The 12,539-nt window shown below is 41.8% G+C and overlaps 1 protein-coding gene across 1 annotated transcript in view; it reads left to right on the forward strand.

Moving 5' to 3' along the window:
- Positions 1–12,539, forward strand: part of LOC124799322 (multiple epidermal growth factor-like domains protein 8) — a 380,153-nt gene that overhangs the window by 52,524 nt on the left and 315,090 nt on the right. The window contains exons 3-4 of the mRNA XM_047262911.1: positions 4,018–4,307; positions 6,645–6,829. Of these exons, the coding sequence (XP_047118867.1) occupies positions 4,018–4,307; positions 6,645–6,829 (475 nt within the window). The remainder of the gene's footprint in view (positions 1–4,017; positions 4,308–6,644; positions 6,830–12,539) is intronic.

Genomic DNA, 12,539 nt, shown 5'->3' on the forward strand with positions numbered 1-12,539 from the left:
TGGGTCAGCACTTTGCTAAGATTTTGAGCTCTTCAAACTACCCGCCAGCCTTTCTCCTGAAGAAACGTGCAGCGGAAGTGCGGCCTCTTGCTTTCTCCTTTCAAAATAGCTAAAGCTATAATACTGTTTTCTCCATGCGGGAACTCAAACACGCACTCTCTTCTTCTCGCTCTTCCGCTCCAGAACCGGTTGGTATCCACATCCAAATGTTGCTGCATTTATCATACCATAGTCTGCATTACCTCCTACACCTTTATAATCGAATTTGGACCAACAGTACTTTTCCCAGAAGATGGCAGGAAGCTATCATAGTTCCTGTTCCGAAACCTGGAAAGGACAAACATATTTCCTCTGTCTATCGCCCCATTTTTTTCACGAGTAGTGTATGTAAGGTTTCGGAGCGTATGGTGAAATGCCGTTTAGCCTGGTGGTTGGAGTCTTGAAGCCTTTTAACACCTGCCCAATGTGGTTTCCGAAAGCATTGTTCTGCAGTTGACCATCTTGTTGCTCTCTCGACTTATATCACGAACAATTTTCTCAGCAAACGCCAAACCGTAGCAATATTTTTTGATCTGGAGAGAGCATACGATACCTGTTGGAGGACAGGCATCCTCCGCACACTGTTCTCTTGGGGCTTTTGAGGTCCCCTGCCCCTTTTTATCCGTGAATTTATGGCAGAGCGCACAATTAAAGTGTGGGTGAACATTACTCTCTACTGTACTTTCTCCCAAGGAAACGGGGTACCCCATGGCTCCGTGCTAAGTGTTGTACTGTTTGCCATTGCCATAAATCCAATTATGGATAATTAAAGTGTGGGTGAACACTACTCTCTCCTGTACTTTCTCCCAAGGAAACGGGGTACCCCATGGCTCCGTGCTAAGTGTTGTACTGTTTGCCATTGCCATAAATCCAATTATGGATTATCTCCTTCCTGATGTCTCAGGCTCCCTCTTTGTGGACGATTTTGCGTTACTACAGCTCTCAACGGACCAGCCTTCTTGAACGACATCTTCAAGGATGTCTCGATCCCCTCCACTCTTGGAGCATTGAAACTAGCTTTTCTCTCAGTAAGACCGTTTGTGTCAATTTTTGGCATCGTACGGAGTTTCTTCCGCTTTCCCTACAGCTAGGTCCTGTCGACCTTCTGTTCACAGACGTCGCTAAATTCTTGAGTCTTATGTTTGACCGAAAACTGTGCTGGTCCTCCCACGTTTCCTATCTTTCAGCTCGCTGTCTGCGATCCGTCAACACATTTCATGTTCTGAATGGTACCTCCAGGGGAGCGGACCGAGTGGTCCTTCTCTGCCTCTATCGCACCTTAGTGCGCTTGAAATTGGACTATGGAAGCATAGTTCACTCCTCTGCTCGGCTGTCTATTCTGTGGTGTCTCAACTCTGTCCACCACCGTGGATTGCGTTTAGCGTCTCGAGCTTTTTACACCAGCCCTGTGGAAAGCCTTTATGCTGAGGCTGCTGAACCTCCGCTGTCCAATCGGCGAGCTGTCCTTCTGAGTCGTTATGCTAGCCACCTGTCTTCAACGCCTGCTAATCCGGCCCATGACCTTTTTTTCGACGCCTCCTTGGATTTAGGGTATGCAGGCCACCCTTCCTCTCTACTGCCACCAGGAGTCCGCTTCTGTCAATTGCTACATTCTCTTTCCTTCCACTTTCCTAAAACTTTCTTGACAACTGGGGGTACAGCACCGCCTTGGCTCCACCCTCGGACCTGACTTCTCTGTGACCTTTGTCAGCTTACCAAGGATGGTACCCCTTCTCTCGTTTATCGTCGGCCATTTGCTGCTCTATGCACACAAATGAAGAATGCCACATTTATTTACACTGACGGCTCAAAAACATCATGTGGTGTTGGGAGTGCCTATATTGTGGGCGACACCCGTAATCGATTTCAGCTTCCCGACCAGTGTTCGGTTTTTACTGCGGAGCTGTACACTGTTCTCCAGACTGTCCAATACATCCAGCGCCATCAGCAGATACAATATATTATATTCTCAGATTCGCTCAGCTCTCTCCTCGGTCTCCAAGCTCTTTACCCTATCCAACCTCTGGTCCACCGGTTTCAGGACTGCCTCCATTTGCTCCACTTGGGGGGTGGGGGGTGGGGGAGGGGGGTCGTCTCTGTGGCATTCCTCTGGATCCCAGGACACGTTGGTATCTGTGGAATCCAGGTGGCCGATATAGCGGCCAAGGCTGCAATCTCTCTTCTTCAGCCTGTTTGCATGGTTCCCTTTGCCGATCTATGGGGTGTTTTATGTCGTTGTGTTGCTCTTTTATGGCATGCACATTGGTCTACACTTCCCAATAATAAATTGCGGGACGTGAAAGTTCTTCCCTGTGCTGGGACCTCTTGATCCCGAACTCGTTGTCGGGAGGAGGTAATTTTAACTAGAGTTTATCAGTATCAGTGAGATGATGTCAGTCATTTGAAGCTCATTTTTGGGGAAAACAACCCCCCCCCCCCCCCCCCCCCCCCCCTCCTTCTATAGTGGCGTTCTAAGCTTGCCTTCTGTTTTTTAGTATCCCCACTTTTTGAGTTTCGCTCCCATTGCTGCTGCTTTGGTTTTTTTACCTTTCCCTAAGCCACAGACTGGTCGCTAATGACCGTAGAAGTTTGGCACCCTAAAACCATAAAAAAGGCCACTACTATTTTAATATAATTATCAATAATATACCACGTCAGGGTCAGTTTGATACCATCCCCTATGCAGATGATTCAACAGCTATAGTCTGCTTCAAAACCAACAAGGAGTTAATTCACTGTATTAAGCAGACACCTGGGGAACTGCAGAAGTGGGAAAAAAAGGGTAATTTGAAATTAAACTGTGCAAAATTAAATTTTTCTCGTTTCACCACAAAACCATCTGCACAATCTATAACTTAAATACTCTTTATAGACAAAAAACTGGACACAACAAACTGTGTCAAATCCCGTTGTGTACTAATAAATAAAAATATATTGCCATCATGTGGACAGCACATTGAGTTGACTGAACAGTTGATTATGTCCTGAACATATTAGATAATATTAGTGATTTAGCTATAAAATAAAGTGTTCATAATGCATAATTTTTCAGGCGTTAGTATATATATGAGGGGAAGGGGCGTCTGAGAAAACTAATCTACTAAAAGCTTTGAGACAACAGAAAAAGTTCATCTGAGCCATAGTAGGAGCTCAGTAGAAATAGCAACACAAAACTTTATGTGGACAGCTAAATCTAATGTCTATTCTGCGCGCGTGTGTGTGTGTGTGTGTGTGTGTGTGTGTGTGTGTGTGCGCGCGTGCGCGCGCGCGTGTGCGCAAATAGAATCTCGAAGGGGAAGTGTGAACCAAATCTAAAAAGATTCTGAAGGAGAACTGGAAAAATACCTAAAAGTTGGTGTTACTGTAGTGCAGAAGATTTCTTTAGTGATAATCATGCAAAATATTTGTGACTGAAGAAGTAAAACCATATGTATTACATAATCTTAGCTTAACAATATTAGGGAAAGATAGAGGGATACCATATAGATGAAATGTTGTGTTGCAGACAAGCCAATGAAAAGACTGATCCACACTTATCTTTTCGCCAAAGTCATCTTCAGAAATGAAAAAAAGAACATACAAACATTCACACAAGCAAGCACACCTCACGCACACATGACCACTATCTCTGGCAGCTCGGACCTAGATTAATTATTGGCAAGTCTTGTATGTCACAAACTTTGGTTGTATGAGGCATGTTATGTGATAATTAAGATTTGAATTGTGGAATTCTTCCTGAATTTTGTTGAGCACTTGCTTGCTGGTTAATAATTGTCAAAATATACTGATACATGATGAAAATTCACCAATGGCCATATGATTATGTTATTGCCTTGTTGAGTGTTTAGCAACATTATTTATAAGATTAAGAAAACTTTTATCTATCACAGCAATGTTGTAATTGTATTTTTCCAAGATTATATTTATCATTGTCCTTCATGTGTTACAATCTAACTAAATTTATTTTCACCCATACAGATGCTAATTCTACTCTACAGTGATGCAAATTATGTGCTGGATGGTTTCCGTGCTGAATACTCAATTACTGATTGCCCAAACAATTGTACAAGGCATGGAGTATGTGTTGGACATATGTGCGTCTGTGAGGCTGACTGGCGTGGTAAAGACTGCAGTAAGGAACTATGTCCTGATGAATGTGGAAGCAAAAGACAGAGGGGCCGCTGTGACCATGGGAAAGGCTGCAGCTGTCATCCTCAGTACTCTGGAGAAGCTTGCAGCTTAGATAAAGCTGATAACAAAGGCAACAGGTGGGTGGAATAACACATTGTACTATTTACATTGTAACCCTCCACTACACATTAAGATCCTATTCTTAATTAATCATTTTGGGGGAACTGGCCCCCCTCTTAACTCTTCCCGCTTTCCTGTAGCTTCTGCTGAGGTTGTTTGCCAAAGAAAGAAAGAGAGAGAGAGAGAGAGAGAGAAAGAAAGAAAGAGATATTGAAATCCATTTTTGGAACATCAGTACCAATATGCTGTATTATGTATACAGTACTTATTGATAAATAGTTTTCAGTCATTATAACCTTCTCAAGTCAGCCTACATAATAAAGAAGAGTAAAAACCAGAAGAGATCTCTACAGATGTCATATAACATATGCAAAAGTGTAATGAAGCCTCTTGTAGTAGGTACGTAATCATGATCAAAAACTTTGTAAGGATTGTTTGTATGTGTTGTATGGCATATCTGGTGTGAAACTCATCGTGTAGCATAAAATATCGCTTGTAAAGGAATGGTCGAGTTACCATTCCTTGAAGTGCTACAGTTTATCTATAACTGTCCACTGAATAATAGGAGAAGTAAATATTGCTACTCGGAGAATAGTTGTGATTCTGAGCTGTTGACAGGTACTTCAACCAGACAGAGAACATTGATAGCCTTCAGATGAATCCTTTTTTGGAGCTGTAGTCATAGATACATCATACATTACAGTCATCAGTTATGTTGTAGTTTTATTCACACAACTGTTTTTTACTCAGTTACAAGTCATCTTCAGCTGAGTCGCAGAAGGTGACTCAGCATCTCCACTATATGGTGACCAACAACAATCCTTTAAATTAATATGCATAATTTTGGGTCACCTGTGTTGTTACCAGCTTAATATATATATATATATATATATATATATATATATATATATATATATAAAAAGAAAGATGATGAAACTTACCAAACAAAAGCGCTGGCAGGTCGATAGACACACAAACAAACACAAACATACACACAAAATTCTAGCTTTCGCAACCAATGGTTGCCTCGTCAGGAAAGAGGGAAGGAGAAGGAAAGACAAAAGGATATGGGTTTTAAGGGAGAGGGTAAGGAGTCATTCCAATCCCGGGAGCGGAAAGACTTACCTTAGGGGGAAAAAAGGACAGGTATACACTCGCACACACACACACATATCCATCCACACATACACAGACACAAGCAGACATTTGTAAAGGCAAAGAGTTTGGGCAGATTATTGAGTGTATATCGACGGCATAAAATTGTATACTGGATTACGGTAAAAAAGGAGAAGGTGAATAGAAAGTGAAACTGCTGGCAAAAACAGGAGGAGGAAATAAGACGACAGAAAAGACTTCGAAATGTAACAGTGACAATAACAATAACGATAACAATAACAAACGTGATTGTTGGCTTCAAATTAATGATATGAATATAATAGAGGGAAACATTCCACGTGGGAAAAATATATCTAAAAAGAAAGATGATGAAACTTACCAAACAAAAGCGCTGGCAGGTCGATAGACACACAAACAAATTTTATTGTCACTGTTACATTTCGAAGTCTTTTCTGTCGTCTTATTTCCTCCTCCTGTTTTTGCCAGCAGTTTCACTTTCTATTCACCTTCTCCTTTTTTACCGTAATCCAGTATACAATTTTATGCCGTCGATATACACTCAATAATCTGCCCAAACTCTTTGCCTTTACAAATGTCTGCTTGTGTCTGTGTATGTGTGGATGGATATGTGTGTGTGTGCGAGTGTATACCTGTCCTTTTTTCCCCCTAAGGTAAGTCTTTCCGCTCCCGGGATTGGAATGACTCCTTACCCTCTCCCTTAAAACCCATATCCTTTTGTCTTTCCTTCTCCTTCCCTCTTTCCTGACGAGGCAACCATTGGTTGCGAAAGCTAGAATTTTGTGTGTATGTTTGTGTGTCTATCGACCTGCCAGCGCTTTTGTTTGGTAAGTTTCATCATCTTTCTTTTTAGATATATTTTTCCCACGTGGAATGTTTCCCTCTATTATATTCATATATATATATATATATCACTGTGGTGTCCTCAGCATGAACACATGAAACTGACATAACTTGAGTCAAAGGTGCAACATTTCTGATTTCTGTAAAAATTCTTTCTGTTGTGCACCATTTACTTGTTAAAGAATTCATTGTTTGTAGCTACTGAATACATCGTTGTTGGAGTACTATAATGTGCATGCAAAATATTTGTTAATCAAACTGAAAGTGTAACAACTTCAGTTCAAATAATAAACGCTTAGCTTTGAAAATACCTAGTATTCTGTTTGAAGTAGGTTCTTGAGTATTATTATGCTTGTTATTGTATTTATCTTTTGTAGGTGGCATTGGCTGTCACGTGCGGAATCTGGATTCTCTGCTCGGGCTGCACATACAGCAGTTTATTACAATGAAACAGACTCCCTTTATGTATTTGGAGGTTACGATCTGAATAAAGTGTTGGGTGATATGGTGGTCTATAAATTCAAAGCAAGTCACTGGGAAGATGAATATGGAAATGTGATAGGTATGTACCTAAAATCATTACTAATTTGGTCCCCATGATTTGATTTTCTTCTCAGGTTTATCTTTTTCCCCTGTAGTACTGGATAAGTTGTTTTCTTTGCATGCTAAGGTACAATCGTGGTTTACTTAAGAGGTAGTATGTTGGATTTGGTGCTTATTCCCACTATTACATTCTACTGTCATCTATTGTGTGGAGCAGTGGCCATCTTAATATTGTCAAATGTGCATGTATTTTACTTGGGAGGAGGGGGGGGATATGTTATAGAAATCTAATTTCTATGCTGGACTGGGCAGAAAGTTGCTTTAGTATTGCAGCAGTTTAAAGCCTGCTATTTCCTTTTAGTTTGCCTCTGTATGCACTGTATTTAAATGTCAGCACTTTGGTCACACAATAACAGTTTGCAAAGTACGGACCATGTGTAGCCAATTCACTTCAGCTTTCCACAAATTGGTTCGATTGTATTGCCTCCAACCGTATGTATTAACCGCTTCCAAAACTATTCAGTTTGGAGCAAAGAAAGTCTACAAAGTAAGTGGTACATAATGCATCTGATACTCTAAGATAAAGAAAGCAATTAAGACCATGCAGCCATCCACTGTCACGATAACATTCACCTCAGCATCAAGCAGCCCAGCCTGTACCAAAGACTAATGTTCCCAGACATGGACAGCTGATCAAACCACAACAATCTGCTCCTGTAAATGTGGTTGCAAACCTACACGACTAGTTAAACCAACAAGTAAGCAAGGAACAAAGACAATTGTGGCAGTGAAACATAATTTTGGAGAGAATAATACTCTCTCATAGCAGGCAGAAAAAAAGAACTAGAGTAGTATTATGGGGTAAAAAACATCAGGCCAGGAGTATCTGTTACAAAAGCATTGGACCTTATGATCATGGTCCTGTCTGATAGTTCAGATGAGAACCACCATTATGATGATATGGAAGACAAGATCTGTCTGTGACAAAGCAAACTGGGATAATTTTACTTCCCCTCATTTTGCCATCTGCCTACTTAAATTCGTTTTTGTTTTTTGTTTTGATTTTAACTAATTACCATTAACATAGGTGAACACAATCTGCATTTTCATAAAAGATAAGGATTGGCACTCAGTCTCAAAGAATATGACACCAAATCTAATTTAGTACTTAGTTTTATGTATGTAATTGATTTTCTAATTTATTTTGACTGTTCTTAGTTAGTACCTTTTGTTACAGCGTGAAATCAGTAATTGTTCTGTAACTTAAATTGTATTGTTGATGTATAAACAAATATAAATTCTCTAATAATTATAACTTTCAGCAGATGAAATGCTAGTAATCTTAAAGTATCTATTTGGCTCTCATTGAAAACGTGTTAGCAAGACCAACCTTTAATTAATTCCAAAGTAATTAAGAGTTTTGTCAGAAGTATTGTTTACATAACTATATTTGTTAATTTTGCGATTAAACAAATAATTTGGCTTAACCCTTGTGATAGAAGAAACTGTTAAAGAGAACCAATTTTTTGATGTATTCAGTTAATTTAATGAGCTAAGTTTTAATTGTAATTTCTATAAATTTAACTTTGAACAATATGTAGTTTCAGTACCTATTATTGTGATGATATATAAGGGCCTGATTTTTGGTCACAAGACAGTCAGTCCACGGCCGAGTTTCAGATGAGAAACCTATGTTGGTTAGAACAACAACAATGCTTCAACTTAACTGTGGAATAAGTGTTAAACAATTAGGCCATGTGTAAAAACAATGACAGTGTCTGCTCCGTGCGTACCTTTCTATTCTTCAAGAACTGTGGACTTTGTGGTCAGGTTTTTACTGCTTGTAAATGTACAACAGTAAACTATTGTAGCGGTATGTGGATGTTTGCCTGCAACCTATTAATGAGGCTTATGGAAAGTTAAACAGTAGTGCACTGACCATATTAAATGTGATTGGGGGCTTTCCCGGTGTATGTGTTGTTTCCAGGGCTCTTGGGTGTCCAGCCAGATGTGATCGTTGAAGTCCCATGATATTTCAGCGAATAACCTTTCCGCCATCATCAGGTGGTTCTGATGGAATGGCCTGTCTCCTCATTGTCGGTGTTATTTATGTCAGTCAGCTGGGCTTCGATTCCCTGCGCCAATGGTCCAATTGCGGTCACCAACATTCTGGTTGGGAGACTTGACACTCTGATTGCAGCTGCCAACAATCTGTTTGCGGGCGCCGTCCCAGGTCCGCGCCGTCCCAGGTCCGCGCCGTCCCAGGTCCGCGCCGTCCCAGGTCCACGCCGTCCCCGGAGTTGGTGGAAGAGGCAAAATCCAGTGGAGTGTCCCCGGCAGCCGTCGTGAAAGTTCTCGTTTTCACTTGAGGCGTGACTCCTTGATGGAGCTAAGAAGGGTTTTCATGCCTTGCTCAGTTGAAAACCTGTGTCTCAGTTTATGAGATTGTCCGTCACGCGAATTTCAATGGCCTCCTTGAAGATGCTGTCCCAGTAGAAGCTGTTAGGGGCCAGGATCTTAGTCTCTTCATATTTCATATTGTGTCCAGTTTCCAAGCAATGTTCTGCCAGTGCTGATTTGTTGGGCTGGCCTAGGCATGTGTGGCATTTGTGTTCTTTGCAGCGGTCTTCGACTGTTCGGATCATTTGACTGATGTAGGATTTGCCACAACCGTATGAAATATTATATATGCTCACTTTCTTGAGGACAAATCTGTTTTTCACTGCCCCCAGTAAGGTGCATATCTTGCACGGTGGTCGGCAGACCGTGTCAGTTTTGTTTTGTTTTTAGCAGTCTCCCAATTTTTGACGTCACATTGCCTGCATATGGTAGAAAGGCAAGGCCTGGTTTCTCATCTTTAGACTGTTCTTCATCTGTGTTTCTTCTGTGTTTCCGTTGTATGAAGGCTGTATGCATCAATTGGTTGCTGTACCCGTTCTAGCGGAACACATTTTCTAGGTGTTTAAGTTCTTTGTGCAGATATTGTTCATCCGATATCAAGTATGCCCTGTGAACCAGTGTGTTGAACATCCTGTTGAGTTGTGCAGGATGGTGGCAACTCGAGGCATGTAAATATAAGTCTGGAAGTGCAGGCTTGCAGTACACGCTATGACCCAGTGTGCCATTAGATCTCCGCTCTACAAGTACGTCAAGAATGGATAATTTCTCTTCCTTCTCAGTTTCCATGGTGAACCGTATGTTGTCGTGGACAGAATTTAGATGTTCTAAAAACGTCTGCAGATGATCAGGTCCATGGGGCCAGATGACAGATGTACCATCCACATATCGGAAAAAACACACAGGTGTCCATTCGGCCGCTTGTAGAGCCTCCTCTTTGAAAATCTCCATAAATAATTTGGCTACCACTGGTGAGAGAGGGCTCCCCATGGCCACACCGTCGGTCTGTTCATAGTATTGGCTGTTGAAGACAAAGTAAGTGGATGTAAGTACGTGCTGGAAAAGTTGTATCAACTCAGGACCAAATTTTTCGCTGATAAGGTGGATCGAATCTTTTAGTGGGACCCGTTTGAGGAGTGACACAACATCAAAGCTGACCACAGTGTCTTATTCTCGTAGGGTCAGATCCTTAAGATGGCGAATGAAGTTCTTTGAGTTCGGATTATGGTGCTCGAACTTTCCCACAAATCGTCTGAGCAGGCCTGTCAGGTGTTGTGCGAGAGGGTACATGGGCGCCCCTATGTTGCTGACAGTGGGATGCATCCCTTCCTTATGTGTCTTAGGGAGGCCGTATATTCTCAGAGCTACTGCGGAGCGCTGTTGAAGTCTGTTGATATCCTTCTCCTCAATTGTGCCATTTTTCAGTAGGGTGGCAGTGCTTAGTTGTATCCTATTGGGCGGGTCCGTCTTGATCTTCTGGTATGCCGAGTCTTCAAGTAGTTGGAGCATCTTCTGTTCATAGTCCTGTCTGTACAGGATGACACGTTTGTCATCTGACCCCATGGACCTGATCATCTGCAGACGTTTTGAGAACATCTAAATTCCGTCCACGACAACATACTGTTCACCATGGAAATTGAGAAGGAAGAGAAATTGCCCTTTCTTGATGTACTTGTAGAGCGGAGATCTAATGGCACACTGGGTCATAGTGTGTACTGCAAGCCCGCACTTCCAGACTTATATTTACATGCCTCGAGTTGCCACCATCCTGCACAACTCAACAGGATGCTCAACACACTGGTTCACAGGGCATACTTGATATCGGATGAACAATATCTGCACAAAGAACTTAAACACCTAGAAAATGTGTTCCGCAAGAACGGGTACAGCAACCAATTGATGCATACACAGAGGAAACCCAGATGAAGAACAGTATAAAGATGAGAAACCAGGCCTTGCCTTTCTACCATATGCAGGCAACATGATGTCAAAAATTGGGAGACTGCTAAAACAACACAAAATTGGCACGGTCTGCCGACCATCAACCAAGATACGCGCCTTACTGGGGTCAGTGAAAGACGGATTTTGGCCTCAAGAAAGTAGGCGTATATAATATTCCATGTGGTTGCAGCAAATCCTAAATCGGTCAAACGATCTGAACAGTTGAAGACTGCTGCAAAGAACACACATGCTACATGCGGCTAGGCCAGCCAAACAAATCGGCAATGGCAGAACACTGCTTGGAAACTGGACACAACGCGAAATACAAAGAGACCAAGATTCTGGCCCCTACCAGCTTCTATTGGGACAGCATCTTCAAGGAGGCTACTGAAATTTACGCAACGGACAGTCTCATAAACGGAGACACAGGTTTTCAACTGAAACCGTTACTTAGCTCCATCAAGGAGTCACGCCTCAAGCAAGCGAAATAACTTTCCACAACGGCTGCCAGGGACACTTCACGATATTTGGCATCTTTCACCACCTGGTGCGACGCTGGGGATAACCCGGACCTGGGTCGGTACCCGCAAACGGATTGCCAGTGGCCGCAATCGGAGCATCGCCGCTCGCAGTCGGAATGTCGACAGCTGCAATCAGATCATCGGCGCAGGAATCGAAGCCCGACTGACGGACATAATAACACTGACAGTGAGCAGATAGACCATTCCATCAGAGCCACCTAATGATGGCGGAAAGGTTATTTGCCGAAATATAGTGGGCCTTACACGATCACATCCGGCTGGACACCTGAGAGCCCTGGAAGCATATTAAATGTGTATATGGGGGGGGGGGGGGGGGTTGTGAAAAGTGAAAGTAAACAATACCGTAGTCAGTGTCCGAATCACAAACACCATTTTTCAACCAGTATAGCAACGCAGTACATCAACACTGAAAGCAACAAACAAAGAGATAAACAAAGCAGGCGAGCACTGCTACATGCCTTTGGGAACTTTTCAACAAGTGACCTTCAGGAATAGTGCCATTTCGGATCTACATAAAGGATTGTTTTTTAGAGATTAGTGGGACTGATTTTAAAGGTTTTCACCAGTTGAAACAGATCTCACTTTTTCTCCTACATAGATCCAGTATTATTTTAGGTTTGAAAAATTTGAAAAATGATGTAATCCAGATTTAAATTTTTAATTCCATTTTCGATAAATGAAACAGTTGTAATCTATACTATCGTATAAAGAAAAGACATTGTTTTATGTTGTTTGGAAGAATCTCGAGGAGTCTTTGATCAGTTTGCTTCAGGTTTTTACACATTACTGTAATAAATGTTTGGATGGTTATAGGGTTATTATTTTTAAATGCATGCGGTATATAAATGT

Source organism: Schistocerca piceifrons, chromosome 5 (genome assembly GCF_021461385.2).
Source record: "Schistocerca piceifrons isolate TAMUIC-IGC-003096 chromosome 5, iqSchPice1.1, whole genome shotgun sequence".
NCBI classification, from domain to species: domain Eukaryota; kingdom Metazoa; phylum Arthropoda; class Insecta; order Orthoptera; family Acrididae; genus Schistocerca; species Schistocerca piceifrons.